This window comes from Mus caroli, unplaced genomic scaffold (genome assembly GCF_978045245.1).
Source record: "Mus caroli unplaced genomic scaffold, Mus_caroli_1 scaffold_14, whole genome shotgun sequence".
NCBI lineage: Eukaryota > Metazoa > Chordata > Mammalia > Rodentia > Muridae > Mus > Mus caroli.
In genome coordinates, this window is record NW_028227269.1 from 85,261,003 (window position 1) to 85,280,562 (window position 19,560).

At 53.0% G+C, this 19,560-nt stretch overlaps 1 protein-coding gene across 1 annotated transcript; it reads left to right on the top strand.

Moving 5' to 3' along the window:
• The first annotated feature begins 1,517 nt into the window (after nucleotides 1–1,517).
• Vash1 (vasohibin 1) lies at nucleotides 1,518–18,421 on the top strand. Its single transcript, XM_021179465.3, has 7 exons — nucleotides 1,518–3,113; nucleotides 8,173–8,261; nucleotides 9,810–9,866; nucleotides 11,009–11,083; nucleotides 11,703–12,084; nucleotides 13,648–13,760; nucleotides 14,612–18,421. The coding sequence occupies exons 1-7, from the start codon at nucleotides 2,778–2,780 to the stop codon at nucleotides 14,682–14,684; spliced, it is 1,125 nt and encodes a 374-aa protein (XP_021035124.1). The 5' UTR covers nucleotides 1,518–2,777; the 3' UTR covers nucleotides 14,685–18,421.
• Nucleotides 18,422–19,560: the final 1,139 nt, after the last annotated feature.

Consider the following 19,560-nt stretch of genomic DNA (forward strand, 5'->3'; position numbering starts at 1 on the left):
ACAGTCATAACCACTTAGAGCCAAAATAAGGAGTGACTCAAGTGTCTCTTATAAATGTTGTTCTCAGGACACAAGGTTGGAGGATTCCTGGGAAGGTGTGACAAAGAACCCAGGATGTGATCCCACTTCCCAAGCTGTGTAACAATAGACAAGACCCTTGTCCTCTCTGGGCCTTTGTCTGAGACTGAATGAAACACATCCTCCAGGTTCTCCATTGCTTTTTGCACATCCCTTGCTGGACATAACTCCTCCCACTTCTACACAAACAAGCCAATCAATCCCCAGCCTAGACTATACAGGTTTGTAACTCTTTTCTTTCCCCAGCTTCCACCTCACTGAGAAGTAGCCCTAGCTATACACTCTCACAGTTGTCTACTCTCTGGCAGAGGAATCGTGCCCAGCCTTCTCCTCGATTAGAAAACCCTAAGGTCTGTTAGGACTAAGAACACATCACTCTTGTTCACACCTTCTTGTTTGAAGGTCTGAGTGAATATTCTGAGTCTATTTTGCATGCATTATGAATACCCCAAATCTATTTCATTTTAGGAAATCTGCTACTGGGAAAGGAGAGGGTATGTTGGGTCTCCAGAGTCCACAGGCCACACACAACTGTACTAATTCTGGGCAGGTCGACAGTCCCCAAACACTGCCTCCCACCCTTATGTTGCTGTCTTGGTCTCATGATTGGGAAGGCTCATGTCTCCAGTCAGATATCCAGGGATTGGGACAACCAAAGCTAGAACTAGGGACACACTCCCAGGATCCCATGTAAGAAACCAAGTACAACAGAATGACTGCCAACCTCCACAAATCCTCCTTAAAAAGCAGTGGTGGTCCACGCCTTTAATCCCAGCACTTGGGAGGCAGAGGCAGGCAGATTGATGAGTTCGAGGCCAGCCTGGTCTACAGAGTGAGTTCCAGGACAGCCAGGGCTACACAGGGAAACCATGTCTTGAAAAAAAAAAAAAAAAAAAAAAAGGAAGGAAGGAAGAAAGAAAGAAAAGAAAAGAAAAGAAAAGAAAAGAAAAAAAGAAAAGAAAAAAGGAGCACTGCCAGAGGGCTGAGTTCATCCAGTGTGATCTCCCGGTTGACAGATGGGGAAACTGAGGCCTGCAAAGGGGAGGGATTTACTGGAAGTTACAAAGGAAGACAGGCATAAACGCCATCTAGAACTCGGGTCTTCCAGGTCAGCATTCTTGCTTCTATAGCTGAGGTGTACTTTCAGGAAATTCCGAACCGACCGCCACAATTCCTTCCGCGCTAGGAATCCCCCAGGAGTTTGCGCTGTGTGGCGAGCAATAAACTTCCTCCGCAACTCTGCAGTTCTCAGCGCCCTAAAAACAAGAGAGGTGAGAAGGGAAAGGACGTCCAGGGCATCCCTGCAATAACTTGTTGCTGGGGGCTTCGGGGGTGGCAGTAGCAGGACGACGACCCGGTGGGAACGCGCTGGCCCTTTAAGGGGGGGACGGAGCGCATGCGCGGCGCGACGCGGACCGGTGTCGAGCGGGGTGGGCGGCGGGAGGGTTGGGGACCCGGCAGGCGGCAGCGGTGGCTTCTGCTTCGCCGAGCCGGTACGCAGCGATCGGCCTTTAGGCTGCATCTTCTCAGGCTGTTGCTCTCCCCAAGGATCCACGCACCGACGCCCGCCCTCGCTTTGTCGGTGGATTCCAGCCGCCGCCACGGGCGGAGCCTGAGGACCTGCGCTCGCGCCCCGCACGCCCAGCTTCGCTCAGCTTGGCCGCGGGAACCCTAGCGCAGCATCCTTTTGCCCGCTCATGCTGCAGCTGCTGGCCAGCGGCGAAGCTGCGGCTGGAGCCTGCCGCTCAGTGAACTCAGCCTGGTCCCCGAGCGTCGCCCGAGCCGCTCTCCACGATGGCTGAGCTTGGGGCTCCGCGCCCCTCTTTAGCTCAGCTGGGACCGTTTCGCGCCAGGTGCACCCGGTGCCCCCGCTGAGCCGCGCCAGGCCAGGGTTCCCAGGGCCTGGGCGCCCCTAGCCCTCGCCTTCCCGCCGCGCCCTTCCCCTCCGGCCCTCTCCGCTGCTGCTCCCCGGGGCTAGGGGCTAGGAGACCCAGACAAAGCCCCACTTTGTGAGGGAGGCAGGCTTGGAATGTGCGGAGCGGCGCGCGCCCCCTCCCCGCCCCACCAGCTGCGAGTCTTGGCTCCCAAGGAGGGTCCTGACCGAGAAGTCACCCCGGACATCGCCCTCTACCCTTGCATCCCCGGCCCCCGAGGTCCAGACTCCGAGCTCACGCGGGCCCCTTCTGCTCGCTCCAGTGTGAGTGAGCAAGGATTTCGTAGAGGAATTTGTTCTGTCCAAAACTGAGAGTGGGCACCGGTGCCTTGGCTTGCCTTTTCGGTGTAGCTGCAGGTCTGAGCTCTCTGGCCTCAGTCTCCCCACCCCGACCCCCCACTTTTCTCCTCTCGGCCATCGTAGATCGCTGTGGGTCATTGTTCTCGCTGCCAAATGGAAGTGATTTGTACAGGCTGCCAAGTTGGGGTGTGTTCTCTTTATCCTGTTTTCCAAACAAACCAAGGCCTCTAAGGTCGACCCTGGGCAACCCACCTGGCCATCTCTCCAGGTTGATGCTCTGAGTCTTACCAAATGGTATTTTATTGTACAGGAGCCACGCCCTGGTTTCTTAAAGGCGCCAGGCACTGTTTGACCATGTGTTATCTTTATAGCGGGTGTGTGGGAGGCCTTCTGTGAGGCACTTATTTCCCCCCCCCACACACACACACCTCCTGATCATCTTCCCACCCCCGTTGAGGATTTAGGGATGCCAGGGGGAAAGAAGGTGGTCCCAAGTGGCAGCAGCAGTGCCTCCCCCAACGCAGCCGCCACCACCGCTGCCGCTGCTGCTGCCGCTGCTGCCCCCCACTCTGGCACTAAACGTTTGGAGACCACCGAAGGGGCTTCAGCACAGAGAGATGAGGAACCCGAAGAGGAAGGGGAAGAGGACCTACGAGATGGAGGTGTCCCTTTTTTCATCAACCGAGGTGGACTACCAGTGGATGAGGCCACCTGGGAAAGGATGTGGAAGCATGTGGCCAAGATACACCCAGATGGAGAGAAGGTGGCCCTGCGCATCCGTGGGGCCACCGACCTGCCCAAGGTAAGACATGGAGGGGCCAGGCACAGTGAAGATGGGTTTTATTGACCTTGGAGCTAAGAAAGTAACCTACACATATCTTGTTGCTGATGAATGAAGTAGAGGGACCATTGTTGTGGTGAGATTTTTAAAGTATAGGTAGGTGCCATCTGTCCAGAAGTTTCTTCCCAGTGCTTTTGGAGTTATTTGATGGGGAAGGCTCAGTCCCCTATCTCCAGGAGGCCCTCCCTCATGGCATCCTGAGCAGGATCACAAATGAACTGGAGAACTGGTGTAACCTGGCCTCTCTTTGGCTCAGGATACTTGAGAAGCCAGAAAACTATGAGGCTAATGGTGACTGAGTGGGAGAGTGCAGGGCTTGCTGTGTATGATGAGAAAAACGTTTTCCTGTATTATCTACCAAGTTCGACCAGCAGCATTCCCAAGGAAGTGCAGTTTGGGTTCCTCGTGGAAGATGAGAAACTCAAAGGATACTTGAGAATCAGCAGGGTGGAGATTCCCACGCCAGGGCTTGGGGTTCCTTCTACTCGGCTCTGGTGGGTACTGGATTCAGTCGCATGAGCGGTGACCCTGTGGGGAAGAGATACGTTAAATATTCTCTTGCAGTGACTGGAATTCATCCGCCACAACAGTGCCTCTATCGGGCTGCGCTGAGCAAGGAGAGCCTCCGTCTCATTCATCTTTGTCTCCTTGGGGTCTCCTGTGTGCCTGGCACAGGGTGGACACTTATGTGTGTTTGCTAAATGCAAGGGCATTTGGGATGTGCTGTGCTGGGCAGTGCTGTGCTAAAAATGTGCAGACATGTGTGGTGTGGTGTGTGTGTGTGTGTATGTTTGTGTGTGTGTGTTTGTGTGTGTATGTTTGTGTGTGTGTGTTTGTGTGTGTGTGTTTGTGTGTGTGTGGTGTGTGTGCGTGTGTGTGTTTGTGTGTGTGTGTGTGTGTGTGTGTTTAATGTTTATGGTCCAATCCAAGAAAGCACTGCTCCAAGTACCAAGGCCACTGGTCAGAAGTCAGAGGCTAAGGGTTAGGTCCTGAAGGAAGAGAGGGAGAATAATTACTGATACACAGAAATTAGGCCTGTTTTCCTTTTGCTGGTTTATTGGTAGAACCATCACTAAAAAAAAAAAAAAAAAAAATGTTTTGGGGAAAAGATAATCTGAGGTCGAAGGTTGAGTTGCTGCCTAATGTTTCCCAGAGGAATAAGCTAGATTTGATTTTGAACAGTTACATCATCATCTTCTCATTTATTTAGCTAATCTGAAATTGGACATTGTTTCCACTGTCTTATCCTTAAAATGAACACTATGCAGACCATTCTAAAGCACGCATTCGGGGGATCCAGCTTTGATTTTTAAATATCTGAACAAGAAAGTATGACATCGTGGCATAGTGTTTTGGATCACCTACCTGCCCGTGTGAGCTCAAGGCAATCCCCACCCACCCACCCAGCCTGTTTGAGTCACAGCTTGCTTATCTGTAAAATGGGTTGGTAATGAGAGGATGAAATGAGAAACTACGTTAATCATCCAACCGCGGAGGGGGACTGATTCGAGGAGAGAGATGAGATGCCACACAGAGCATCTGACTGACAAGGCCAGAGTCACACACATGCTCCACAGTGTCTGACCCTCTTGGTTCTGTTTGAATTGGGCCATAGGAAGGTGGGAGAATGGCTACGGTCAGTGCTACGGAGGACTCTGGCCATCAGTGTCTTCGATAGTGATTAGTCACTAATGTCATCTTCTGGCCTCGTGTTCGGAAAGGGCACGTTTGAACAAATGAAACTGTCAGGGAAGAAAGTATGGAAACAGGAGTATTGTGGAGGTTGGGATTTTATGAGGGGTTTCAGACACTTTGAAGCATCGTCTTTAAGCCTTTGGGAAAGTGTCTCAGTGAGGAAGTGAGGGAGCGTGAAGCTTGGTGTTACGTCGCCACAGGGAACCCCTGGGGTGCAGAGGATGTGGAGGAGCCCTAGAAGCTTTGGCGAAGAGCAGCAATATTGGGTGTCATACTGGGAGCTGCAGAAAGGCGGCCTGTCCCTGACCTGTCCCATGTGGCCTGCTGCAGAGCTCACACTGTCCCATGATGGGCCCTGGAAGGGTTTCTTAGGATACACAGTGTTGTAACAGACTGCTTGAGCTAACCATTAACATTAGATTTCTCACACAGTGATCCGTAATCTGGCATCTTTACAGGAAAGGAAGAGAAATGGGAACAGCACATCTATAGCAGCTGCCAGGAGGGGCTGGGATGTGTCCCCCCTCCCCCATTTTGCTATAGCTTCCCATAACCCCACCCACCTTCCCTGAGTTTTACAGGCTAAGTTGCTGCAGGAAGCTGGAGCCACAGCAGCAGGGCAGTGCAGTCAAAGCCCTGGAGGGAAGCCATCATGACCTCTCACCCTTTCAATCTTATATCTACTTATAAGAGGAGGCTGTGTCCTTGCCACTCAGTATGCCCAGCCGTCCGAGGTTCAGCGGCAATGTCCCTTTCATTGGGGATATTGAGATGAACTGATGGTGGAAAGCGTGTAGCACCTCATTAGGTGAGCATCTGATAGGTCCCCAGTGGTGCAGAGTGGGCACACAGCAAGCCACAGGTACTTGCAGCCTCTGCGAGAGCGATGTCAAACATAACAGTTTCTACCAGGATCCAGAAGCCAGCAGCAGGCTAAACTCCTGCATAAGAATATCTCCTTGCTGTTCCCAGCCACTGTCCCCTGTGAAAGCCTAGAAGCCATTTGCCTAAACCTGGTTGCTGTAGTCCTAACTGTGGCTTTAGCCACTGAGCACCTGCAGATGGGAATCCAGGCATCTCTAGAGGGCCAGGTAGCTCAGGGCAGCGTGTGCTGAACCGGCTTTGGCACATATCTGTAGCCAGGTGTTGGACAGTGTTCGGAAGCATTGCTTGCAGCAGGTCAGTGATGCCCGCCAAGGCGGGTTCTGTTACTCCCCTTTCATGAGTGAGGTGCGTTCCCCCGTGAGACATCTGGGGCACCACTGTTCAGGACTTCCCCTGAAATCATAGAGCTGGGCTCCATAACATGTCTGCTGTGCTCGTCGCTAAGTCTTCCTGTAGAATTGTCCTAGAACCCTGGACTGTCTGGTTCTTGGACCAGGCTTTGCTCCTGGGAAGGTAGTCTCCAAGGCCACACATAGAATCCTAGGTCGTGTCTGACTCTCCTTCCACAGTGGCCTTCTTGCCAGGCTCTTTGTGTGGCAGGTACCCGTGATGCTTTTGTGGGTACGCCCGTTCCTGGCTTGAGTCCGGTCCCAAGTCTTTCTGCCTGAGCTTTGGCAAGTGCTTCTTCTGCTATGGCTCCTTCCCTGTCCAGAGTGGCTCACCAACAGGTGGGTTCAGTTACACAGCTCCAGTTGCTGGGACCTATTTATCAAGGGGGTGGGGGTTACTCTGCTACACTGAGAATGCCCTCTGAGGTCCAGCAACTCGGGTGGATGTGTATACCCTTGACTAGGATGGCTGGGCAGCCCCTTGGACAGTTGTGTGCATCTGGCACAGTGTGATCAGGGAAGTGAAGGCACGGCCCGTCCTGAGCTTGTCCCCTGCTGTAAGTGACAGTGCCGGTTTGAAGACGGGAGTGATGTGAAAGGGGAAATAACTTCTCCAGGCTGTGGTATCTGCTGCTACACACTGCCTAGACAGGAAACAAAGGGTCCTGGTGAGAGGAGAGGGAAGAAAGTCATGTTAGACAATGTCCCTGAGCCAGGACCCTTCCTTCCTACAGCTCCGCCCTGCAGAGTGAGGCAGTATCTCCTACCATTCGGAGCATCCCAGAGGACAAGTGTGTGATGATAACTGTGTGTGAATTCCTTCCTGATCGAGCCCAGCCACAACTATGGTTGTTGTTTTTAAAAACTGATTTAAAAATCAATTGTTTGATTAAAAAAAAATCCTCTGTGGGCCCAGCCTACCAAGGATGAATCCTTCCTCCTCCATATAGCCCCACCCTGAGCGTACCTAGGACACGAGATACCCCTTCTGTCTAATCCTACCCTTACATTTGCAGCTCGGTGGGCATGGGCAAGCTCTGGGTGGCCTTGGAGGGTCCAATGGCAACCTAACCCATGGGAAAGGGTGGGCACATGCTGCTCGGGGATGGAGTGGGTCGGGAAATGGCGTTTGAAGTAAGACCTGACCCATAATTCCCTTGTCCCACTGCCACACTCCTTGACCATTCAGGCTGGTGCTTTGGAAGCCCTGGCACAGCTGCCATGCCAGTGAAGTGGATGACACCCCTTGCTGAGGTTATAGCCACCTATCCAAGACAGACCCCCTAGCTTAGGGTATCATCTGGTAGAATGATGAGAAAAACAGTTTTAATCTAGTCCTCGAGCCAGAGTGTATTGGTCTGGTTTTTTTGTTGCTATAACAAAATACCTGAGGCAGGACACTTGGGAAGAAATGAGGTTTATTTAGCTTGCAGCCTTGGGGACTGAAGGGGCCCCTGTTGGTTCGGACTGGGGAAAGGTCTAATGGCGACGGATGGGATCATGACAGGGTCATGGAGAGACAGATCACAGTGGAAGCAAGAAGCCAGAAGAAGGGGGAGCTGTGTATTGCTCCTTTGATGACAACCCTGAGACCTGCCTTCTTCTTCTCCAAGGGCACACCTCCAGTACCCAATACCTTCATCTAGAGCCCACTCAACATTACCAACCCAAGAGCAAAAATCTCAACACCTTTGCCACATCCAAGCTATAGACCAGAGTGAACCCCAAACCCAAACAAATTAATCCCAATCCAGACTTTCTCGTTAAGTATTAATTCATGTGTATTTTAAATTTAGTCAGTGGATCCTTCTGTGTTTTCTAAAATTATTTAATAGAATGGAATTCCAAGGCCAACATAAGCTCCCCAGGTGTCAGGAATGCTGAGCTGGGGCCCTGGGAGGAGGCTTGGGAGGGAGGCATTGCCAGGGAAAATGGCGCAGAATAGGAGCCTCCCCAGGCTCCCCAGAGTGTTGCTGCTGGGGTCGGGGGTTGCTGGAAGCTCCAGGGTGTGCCTCTCCATGTGACAGAGATTTTTCTCCATCTGTCCCTAGATTCCCATACCAAGTGTGCCTACTTTCCAGCCGACGACGCCTGTCCCTGAGCGCCTGGAAGCCGTGCAGCGCTACATCAGGGAGCTGCAGTATCCTCTTGGCTCCAGAGCTGTGACCACCACTTAGTGACAACCCCAAAGATCAAGTGGAACCTGGTGAGGGATCCGCAGGGCCAGCTCCCTCCCAGCTTCAGAGCTGCTCTTCACTGGCATCGCTGTTCCCTGAAGCCGCTGAGGCTGTGTCTGAGTGCTGGACTCGATCCAGCTTCTCCAGCACCAGCTTCCCTATGCTCTGTGTCTGTGTCTGTATGTGTGTGTGTCTGTGTGTTTGTGTGTCTGTGTGTGCATGTGTCTATGTGTGTGTGTCTGTGTCTGTGTGTGCATGTGTCTGTGTGTGCCTGTGTCTGTATGTGTGTCTGTGTGTGTTTGTGTGTGTGTCTGTGTGTGTCTGTGTGTGCATGTGTCTGTGTGTGTCTGTGTCTGTATGTGTGTGTGTCTCTGTGTGTCTGTGTGTGCATTTGTATGTGTATATCTGTGTGTGTGTTTGTGTCTGTGTGTGTCTCTGTGTGTGTCTTTATGTGCATTTATGTCTGTGTGTGTATGTCTGTGTGTGTGTATCTGTGAGTCTCTGTGTGTGTGTGTGTGTGTATCTGTGAGTCTCTGTGTGTGTGTATCTGGGGGGGTGTATCTGTGTGTGTGTGTGTGTGTCTGTGTGTTTGTGTCTGTGTGTATCTGTCTGTGTGTGTGGGGGGGGGAGTTGTGTGTGCAGGAAGGGGACTCCTAAGCACCTTGCTGAGGAAAGGGGGTGTCAGCTATAATTCATCTTGCCCTAGCCAAGGGACAGAAGCAGCAATTTGGGGTCACTGCAGTGCTCAATTTGGGGGGATGGGAGAAGGGACTAGGTTCTTCTACACTAAGATATAACATCCACATCTTAACGTTTTCTCCTAATTCTTGACATTTCTCTTCCATGTCTGGAAGCAAGTTACCTTCTGTCTCTGCCCTAGGCCCCTGGAGCTTCTGCCCGAGAGCTGCGTATGTGTCCTGGGTCCTGTGCTTCTTATTTGCTTGCTCCTTGTGCTTTCCTAGATACCCAGGACCACGCAGCCCAGGGGTGACACAACACACAATGGGATGGGCCCCCCTCCCTGCATCAATCAGTAATTAAGAAACTTCACCACAGGCCAGTCGGGTGCGGGCATTTTCTGATTTGAGGTTCCCTGTTCCCAATTGACTCTAGCGGGTATCACATTGACATAACAATAACTGGCACAGGGGAAGTAGTGGTGGCCCCTCAGCCTTCTTAGTTGTTGGGAAAGCCCAGCACTGCCAGGAACTGTCCCCAGCTAAGGCTGCTTTCTCAGCACTGCTGGGCTGGCTGCCCGCTCAGTGTCCTCCCTGAGACAGCAGGCCAAGAGAGAACAAGAGGCATTGCCAAAGAGTGGGGAAGAGGATCTATGAGAGTGAGGTGAACCCCATGCCCTACCCTCCCCCTCTTCCTCAAGAACAAGTCCTAAGTGTCCTGGAGGATGTTCCGTGGGGCTTCTGTAGCCATCCTAGGGTCTGGGATAGCAGCCGAGGGAACAGTACCTACAGCCTTCCAGATTGAGCCAGGAAATCCTTAACCACTGTCCCCAGGTACAATCACACAGGGACACAGTTCTTTGAAATTAAGAAGAGCAGACCTCTGACGGGGTAAGTACAAAACCACTGGGTTGGCTTCCCTAGGCCTTCTAGTGACAGTTTAAGGGGTTGGCAGGGGACTTTTCTGAGAAAAGCCAGCCATGGGATGGGGGAAGGGTGCTACCCTGGGGCCCTAAGGAAGGAAATCCCAATGAGATAGCTACCCAAGGCTGATGAAAGGAAACACAGTTGAGCTCCTAGTGTAACCCCCTAGCCCCGCCCCCACCTAGCCCCGCCCCCCGCTTGTGGGGGATGTGGGAGGGGGCAGGGAAGACCATTTCCCTTTTTCTTTCTTTGAAGCCCCCCCCCCCGCCTGTACTCTGCATTATGTGGTACCTACAAGAAAGAAAACTGCTTCTCTTACCCGCAAGCCCCATCATGACTCAGCATGCAGACTTGAACTGAATCTCATGTTCTAGACAGTTTAAGTTGCTTATTTACTTAATCATGGGAAAATATCCTGAGTTGCTTATCTATTTAATTAATTGCCCCCCCCCCTTGAAGCCCTTGGGTGGAACCGTGTTCTCTCATCCCCGGGCTTTGCTCCTGCCCTTCCGTTGCTGCTTTATGTTGCATCCTCTGGTGACCCAGACAAAGCAGAGGCTAGGCTGAGTCCCTAGACCTGGAGGACAGGCTGTTTTGAAATAGCCTGAATTCCAAGGTCAGGGCTAGGCCGGCGAGCCTAGCGACAGCTGTCTGCTTGAGATGCTGCATCCAGGCTGCGGAGAGTATTTTCCATCAGTTAGCAAGTTCTTTGGACAGCTGTGGCTAGATGAGGCATATCTGCTGGACTCAGGGAGGGACCCAATCAATGCCAAGCTTTCTCCCCTCCTAAGCCCTTATTGCCACGGGAGAAGGCATGAGCTCCTCAGATCCCGGCTCCAGTCATGCTCCCCTCCCCCAGTCTTTGAGCAGCAGCCCAGGCCAGGAAAGAGGAAGTGAAGGGAAAGAAGGACAGACAGTAGGCCTACTTCCTGATCCCCAGTGTTTGCCTCCTTACCCAAGACTTTAGACTTGGGAGAGAAGGAAACACCAGACATGGGGAAAGACAGCCTGGAGGCAAGCCTCTGCCCCAGTCTTTCTGGCTCTTCACCAAATAGGGCCTGAGAGGGATGGAGCCGGTCTCCACACAGCCCCGCCTCCCTTTCTCATAGGCTGATGGACCTGGCCAAGGAAATGACCAAAGAGGCTCTGCCAATCAAATGCCTGGAAGCTGTGATCCTGGGAATGTATCCTTCCTTGGGCCTGGGAGAGACTGCCTCAGACTGGCCCAGCCTTGGCTGCAGGCTGTGGAATGGGAGGGTCCTAAGGGCTTCCTGTGCTATCAATTGACCCCCCCCCCCGCCCGCGCATGAAGCACCTCCCAAGGTGGAGGGGTCTCAAAGGGAGGATTCTTGGGGAGGTCTTCGTCACAGTACCCTCTCTTGCTATCTTCCAGGCCGGCTGGATAGCTTATTTTTGAGTCCCATGGTCAAGGTGACCCTGTTTTTTTGGAACTCCATCCCTGGGTACAGGTCTGGCTGTTGTGCCATTTCTAAGAAACGCTCTGGAAGCTGCAAAGAAGCTCAGTGTTGGCACGCCCAGGTAGTGCTGATTTATAGACGTTGACAGATGAGCTTTTGGAATCAGAACTAACCTAAAAAGATGCACACGGTTTCTCAGCCAGCCGCGCAAGGGCAAAGGGGCACCTAGAAGACTGACCAGCCCCCAGGAGAAGCAGCCCTCTGTAGGACCCCAGTCAGGGCTGGGGAGTGGGTGGGTAAACACGGCCAAATTGTCTTCAGAAGGCCTCTTTGGCACACGTGACCACCCTGACCTAACCCTTTCCTTAGCACTCGGATTCATCAGTTACCTCACCAACAGTATGCCCACCCTGGAACGCTTTCCCATCAGCTTCAAGACCTATTTCTCAGGGAACTACTTCCGCCACATTGTGCTGGGGGTGAACTTCGGGGGCCGCTATGGCGCCCTGGGTATGAGCCGAAGGGAGGACCTGATGTACAAACCCCCTGCCTTCCGCACGCTCAGTGAGCTCGTGCTGGACTACGAAGCAGCCTACGGCCGCTGCTGGCACGTGCTGAAGAAGGTGAAGCTGGGTCAGTGTGTGTCCCACGACCCGCACAGTGTGGAACAGATTGAATGGAAGCACTCGGTGCTGGATGTGGAGAGGCTGGGGCGAGAAGACTTCCGCAAGGAGCTGGAGCGTCATGCCCGAGACATGCGGCTCAAGGTTAGCATCGGCAGTGGGTCCATGGGACCGGTGCATTCAGCTGCAGCTTCCTCATGGGATTCCCTCCGTGCCTTTAGCAGGTTGTCCCGACCAGTTGGGCCTGAGAATGAAGTATCTATTTGGGCTCAGGATGGGGCATTACTCAAAAAAAAAAAAAAAAAAAGTTCAGTTGTTGTTGTCCCTGTTGTCCCTTCGAGGTGGGCAGACGGAGGACTAATGTAGAAGTAGGAAAGGAGTGAGCTGGGAGTGAGTCATAGGCCTGTGCAGTTGGACATGTGAAGGGTGGGGACATGGTACTCCAAGCCTGGGTGCTTTGAATGGAAGAAGCAAACACCTGACTTGTCTGACAATGGCAGGATGGGGTAGTAAGCAGCCACCACTTCTCCTGTCCATCTCGACTCCTGAGTCCCTAAGCTCCCTGCCTGTAATAAAGGACCAAAAGGAGATCAGCAGAAAGCGGAAGGTCCACCTCTAGGGAAGACACTGAGGGTGGTGAGCCCTCCCCTTCTCGCCCACCACTCGGCAGGTGCTGGAGAGTTGGAGAAGTCTCATGGACCAACAACAGTAGGCTAAGATCCCGAGGAGTTGGCTTCCATAGGGCTTTCTATCTTCCTGGACTGGAAATAGCTTTCCTAGGGCCTGCCAGGCTCTCCCCAGCGTGGTCAGCCCTCTGCATTACTCAGCCCTACTGCTCTGTAACCTGCTTCCCCCAACCGCTACAGTTAACAGTGTCCTTCCCCTAAGGTAGGAGCTGTCATAGGCCTATATTACAGAGGGGCTTTTCTGTGCCTGGGCCACTCCCTCCCCCCCCCTTGGTAAGCCTGCACTCCACCCACCCTCCCCCACTTCCCCGGCTTGCACTGTTGGGAGCATGGTTGTGTTTTCCGGGTAGCAGCAAGTCACATAGATAGAGATGGAGCTTCTAGATTCCTCTCTTGGGTGCTGTCGATTCCCAGACGGCTCAGCGCTGGACTCCTTGAGTTGCTTTGTTTTCAGCTTTGTTTGAGCTGAGGAAACTCAAAGCAGGCTGACCATTCCTACACAAGGGATGGTTTGGGTTTGGGTTCATTTTGTTGTTGTTGTTGATGATGATGATGATGATGATGGTTTTTGGTTGGTGGGTTTGGTTTTGTTCTTTTTCCGTATCAGCGATCCAGCTCCCAGTGTGACATCTGATGAGCCTGAGACAGTCAGTGTCACTGTCAGGCTGGTAGGACCTGACTCAGAGCTCAGCATTTGCCAGATCCCCAATTGGCACATTTACCTAGCCTGGCTAAAAAGGTCTTTCTTTCTTGAAAGGTGTTTTCCAGTCCTAGGACAGCCCAGTGGCACCTCCTGCACTATGTTTGGAACCCTTGTGGAGTAGACGGCCCTACCAAGGATCTGCTCCCCCCCACCCCCGTGGCTTTAGTGCCAGGGATGACCCAGAGATGGGGTAAAGGCCACCTGAGGCTTGGAGCTCAGACTGCATAGGGATGGCTTCCAGGGACTGTGACTCCTAGCAGGACAGAGTAGGCCATGCGGCAGCTCAGAACATCCTTTTCTCTCTTCCTCCCTATCCAGATTGGCAAGGGGACAGGCCCTCCTTCTCCCACCAAGGACCGGAAGAAGGATGTTTCCTCCCCACAGAGGGCCCAGTCCAGCCCCCATCGCAGGAACAGCCGCAGTGAGAGACGGTGAGGAAGAAGACCCCACAGTCTTTCCCTTTTCTCTCTTCCTTTCTCCTTCCTATCCTTTGCTCTGTCAGAAGTCACTTGGGACAAAGGATCCAGGGGTCTAAGTGTTGGCAGGCTAACGGCAGTTTGGTGCCATTTCCCTAAAGAAAAGGCCCCTTGACTGTGTCCAGATAAGCTATGCCTGGCCAGAAGGTCTGAGGCAGGCAGCAGAATGGACTGAGGAGGGAGGAAAGACCGAATGGGGCCCCCACAAGGCCCTGAGCTCTCCTCAAGTTTGCTTCAAGGGCTCTGTGTATGACCAGAGGCTGAGCAGCCAGGACCAAAGACTTGGAGCACAACTTTTGTCCCCTAGGGTGTGGGTTTGTGTCTGTGTCCAAATGGCAAGACTTGCTATTTCAATATCAGGCCTCTCACTCTGACTCCTTCCCTCTCCCACACATTATTCTGGCTCTTGCTTTAATTATAATTGTGCCTCTGGGAGCTGCCTCTCTGCTGTGAAAGTGAGGGGTTGCTGAGCAGGCCTCTAGTGCTGAAATGCCCATTGCCCCTACCTTTGATCTAGGAGGCTTTTGTAAGGAGCCAATTCCGGGTTGTACTTGAAGCTGTTACCCCACAAGCTATGTAAGTCATCAGAAAGCTAGAGGCTGTGTGACCAACTGACCGCAGGGGGTCGATCCTCTAGGAGCTTCAGACTGGCCACACTGGTTCCACAAACACTGCCCACACGCTCTGCTGCAGCTGTAGAAGCCCCTTAGAGGAGGGGATAGCTCTCCCTCCTTCCCCCCTCCCTTTCTCTATTTCCCTAGTAACCACTCGCTCCTCTTCTGTACCCTCTGCTTTTCTTCCTGCAGGCCTTCAGGGGAGAAGAAGCCCGCAGAGCCCAAAGCCATGCCAGACCTCAGTGGGTACCAGATCCGGGTGTGAGGCAGATGCCAGCATCCCCAGATCTCCTCTGCGTCTGGAGGCCCAGGAAAGAACCTACTTCATCCAGGCAGGGGCTAGCGATGGGGTGGACTTGGGGTGGGAGGCCAGAAGGAGGCCTTGCCATTCAGCCCCAAGTGACTTGCCCTCCCATGAAGCCAAGCCCCTAACTTTGGGCCAAGAAGCAGTTAGTGTTTTATTTGGAGTTTTAGCTCTACAACTGAAGTATAAGGTATTTGAACAGAAAGACAAATGGATATGTTGGTAGCTGTCAGGGTCAGTTCTCTCTCTCTGAGCACTGCGTGGCTTGGGGAGGAGGGCTGCCTCGTTCTGTGGTGCTCCTTCTCTCAACAGTGATCAGGTTTATGAGCCTCCCCAGCCCGTGGGGTGAGGGTGGGGCGGTGTAGGAATGGAGGTGTTTTCTCCAACTGGGCCTGTCCCGGCAGAATCATGACCCAGGGAAAGGGAAGCAGGGTGAGAGGTTATCCTGAGAAAGGTCTATTTATTTTTCAAATCAGGAACTTGGCAGAAGCCACATCTGCCTAAGGTCCAGGAGAGCCCTTTAGATAGCACTGTGCCCCCCCATCTCCCCCCACATCTTCACCATGGCCAGTTTGGGATTAGGCTGTAGGAGGACCAGGAAAGGACTATAGTGGGAAGAGTTCTGGCCCTTAGCACATCTGCTGGCTCCGTCTAGTTTTGACTATTGCTGCAGCCCAGGGGCTCACTGAAGAAGGGCTGGGCTTTGTAGAGAGCCCAGCCTTGTAATAGGGACAGCATGACCTTATGAAACTTGGCTGGGCACGGGGTAGTTGAGTGGAACTACCTACTCTAGCTGTGTGGGAGTGGGCTCTTCTCTCCCCATCTAATAATCTCAGCACTTGATGGAGAAACAAGACCAGAGCAGGCTGCCTAACCCCCAGGGTGTCTTCCCAAGCTTAGCTGCCTGTTTAGGCTTGGAGTAGCGGCCAGTTTTAGCAGCTCTTTGGGACACTGGCAGGATGGGGTGGGGAGCCTAGGTAATAGGAGTTGTCTGCCCCCTGGCCCTGGAGCACAAGATCCCGGTTAGTAAAGTGAGGTGTGGAGAGGGGCTGTCTGGGCTGGGGAGGAGAGCCAGCCTTTGAGTTGGGAATGTAAGTGAGAAGGGCTGAGAGAGGCAGTTCAGGATGGGGCTGTGGTGGGGACTGTGTGGGGACCGAGTTCCCTGCAGCACAGGTGGCACTCTTCAAGTTGCTGGAGGCTTCAAGTGACAGAGGGCAGCTGGATGAGGTTGGTGACCGTTAAGGGACTTTACTGAGAGGTGGAGTCAGCTTGGGCAGCTGCCAATAAGACTGCAGAGGGCTGAGGGCTGGCTGGGATAAGAGCTAGAGACCTAGGGACTCAAATGCCTACAGGGCCAGCAAGAGGCAAAGAAGAGGGCTGGATGGGGACTGTGTCCCACCAAAGAGAATATATCCCATTAAAGTAGGATGCTGCCATTGTACTGTCCCACAGTGTAAGCCCTAAGGGGTGTAAGCCTTTTTTTTTTTCTTTTCTTTTTTTTTTAGGCCAGGGCTCTGAACTAATATATGAATTGTAATTTTTTAAAAGTTACCAGTTCAAGAAGTGATCACCATAGCTGAGAGAGTATCAGTCCGCAATGTCTGGGGTAGAGAGCATGGGCTGGTTGTGGGAAGACTGTGGGTGGAAAATGTGACAGTTTAAAGTTTCCCAAAGGCAGCAGGGGCCACTTCCTGTATCTCTCTCCTTAGCCCCATCCTGCAGGCAGAGGCTGAGTTTGTGTTTGCTGGGTAGAGTAGGATAGAAGGGTGGAATTCTTCCTGCCTGGAGATGGATGGTGGCTGGAATGAGGAGGAAGAGGAGGAGGAGGAGGAGGAGGGATGCCCCTGCTGGTGACACACCAACAGCTCCTGGGCCCAGCACAAGCACCAAGTGAGGGCTGAGTGTTTAGTCCCCTACCTTGCCTGGTTCCTCCTGGGGCCAGGGCGGGGAGGGGGGGAGGCTTGGAAAGTGCATAGCCTAGGCTACACCCCCTAGCCAGACCCATGAAAAGACATGACACTATTGGATCCATCTCAGAGTTCAGGGAGTAGGGATGGCAGTCCCGGTAGCTCTCATGCCTTCTTTGAGAGGTACAAGACTGGACAAGATCTTTTTTGGATCTCAATGTGGCTGCTTATCCCTGGGGCGGCAGCCCTATGAGTCTCTGGAAACTTCAAGATATGGCAAAATATGGGAGAAGGAGGTGTGGGGAGAGCTGGAGTCAGGTGTATTTGGAGAACAGCACCAGGTCCCAGAGCCTTAGGGCAGGAGCTCTCAGCTCCAGTTCCTCCTAGGCCCAGGAAAGAAGGAAGCAGGCGGAGCCCTAACTTGTTCAGGATTTGAGGGAGCAGCTGATTGGCTAGGGGTACACCACCCCTGCTGTTCACCTCTCCCAGGCTAAGGGCCTCCGGCCTGTGGAGGCTGTCATAGGCTGTCATAGGCCACAGTGGTGCTTTTTTTATTATTATTTTATTTTTTACTCTTTCTCATATGTAGCAAGCCACGCTTCCCTCTGTGGCCATTTACACAGGCTGTGCTCTTGGGGGCTGGCCTGGCTGTCTGGTTTCTGGGGAGGCAGAGGCAAGGACTTTGAGGCCTTAGTCACCATCCATGACATCACCTCATCTCACTTCCTATAAGAGCCAGGGATCTGGCAGATGTCTGCAGACCTCCTGACTCAGGCCTGCCCTTTCAGCTCTTCTACCCCACCCTCGGGGACTGCTGGCTGAAGAGGGTCAAGGTGAGGTCAGAGGAGGCTGGTTGGTGGAGGTGGCATGGGCAGAGAGGTTCCTTGTGTTTGGTGTTGGGTCAAAACACTGGGAAGCTGGCTCCAGAGAACCTTCCTTCTCCATCCAGCTACCTGCCAGTCCTTTCCCCTCCATAACCTCACATTTCCTTGTTCCCCAGAACTGTCATGCTAGCCACCCATCCTTAGTGGACATGGCCAAGCGGGTAGAACAGCAGCCCGCCGGCCCCAGACTTGATGATGAAGCCTAGAGACTGGGTACTGAGAAGCAGACTCAGGAAACTGACGGTGGCTGATGTCTGGTCCAGGCAGATCATGCCCTGACCCCTTCCCAGCTGGGAAGATGTCCTGGCTCAGGGGAGGAGTAGGTCTAATGATAGCTGTGCAGGCTTTGTGCTCTGAGGTCTGTGCCCGTGTACCACCCCAGCTTTCCTGCCTGGGATGAGTTCGGGCTTAACACATCACCACCCCACCCTGACATGCTGTCAGTGGTGTTAAAGTGCAAGGATGCACAGGTGGGGACCAATAAGCCAGAGGTGTGAAGGGCAAGGGTATTCTCTGAAGGAGTGGAGTTGGGAGTTAGGGATTCTCCCTACGGGTACCACAGCCTCTCCCACCAGCATCTCCAGCCAGGTGGGGCTGTCACCAAACTAGCTGCAAGTCCTGTGCTAGGACCCCCTCACTCCAGTTCGATGCATTGGGGTCCCAAGCTTCCTTGTTAAGTCTGGAAAGAAATCTGGGTACACTTGACCTCTGGGCCAGTGATGACGGACCACCCATCCCCTGTGCTTTATTGGGCTCTTGTGTTGTCCCTGATGCCATTATTGTGCCCTTGTATCAGTATTACTCCTGCCTTTCAGTGCACACTTTGTCTCATTCCTTTCTCACCTTCCTCTGAAATGAATAAAGTTTCCCAGCTCCCATCGTATGGGCTGGCAGAAATCACGTGAAACCTTGTCTGCTTTTCTTTGGGAGCTGCAACCCAGGCCCATTCCCACCCTCATCAGCCCCACTGGCTGCATGCAGGAAGAAGCCAAGATTCCCAAGTAGATGGGAGGGGAACCAAACTGTGAGGAACAGGAAGCCTTCTGGTCCTGGATTCTGACTCTCAGCCTGTCAAGGCTGTTCAGCTCCTCCTAGCCCTAATCTGGAGTCAGGTTTCCCATCCAGCTATGAGGTGCCTCTTCTTCACCCAGCTCCCAGGATATAGCCCAGCCATAGTTCTCCACAGTCCATCAGGAGAAAGGAGAAAGGCAGTCCATTTCGGGAAACCACAGCCACCAAGATCTGAAGCTCATCAGATGCCCATCCACGGCTCTGAGGAAACCTCTGGCCCCACCACTTTGTCCACTGGCTCTAGACCACTTAGCTACGCACACTAGGGCAAGTGCCCAACTGAAAAGCAAACCGACACACACACACACACGAATTATCTTAAGAGCCCACAGCATTTGTCAGCCAGAATCATTCCTCACATGTCTCTCCTTGGGCTAAGAGGGGAGCAGGGGGCAGGCCACAGGACAGCCAAACCCCCACCGGATATGAGCTAAGACAGTGCAGCACAGAAAGCCTCTGTCATTTGCAGTGGTTGGGGTCAGCATGGCAGCTGGTGAGGCTGCACGACTCTGGGTGCTGCTCTGGGGCTGCACATCTTACTGCTCCCGGAGGACAGAGCCGAGGAGAATGTCTGCTAACTCAGTCTTTAGTGCAGAAGTGGCACTGCACTGTCCATCACTAGAACCTGTCATGGCTGCTAACTCGGAAGGAGAGCTCGCAGAGGGAGGAGGGTCTGCCACCCCACATCATGGACAGAAGTACAACATCTGAAGTAAAACTTCAAAGAAGCAAGCCCCAGCCAAGTGTTTTTCCCTTTGACCTGGTTCTTGAATCCAGAACACCATCTGCGGTGTGCATTCAGGAGGCTCTCCTTGCTCAGAACCCAGATCCACTCACCTTACATGAGCTCCTGTCCTGTCGATGTTATTGTTTGTTAGCTCTGAGATGCCAGCCCAGTGTGGTTCTGTCCCCATGTAACTTTATCATATTCAGCTATTTTCTCAAGTTTTCAACTGGTAGGTTATAGATTCCAAA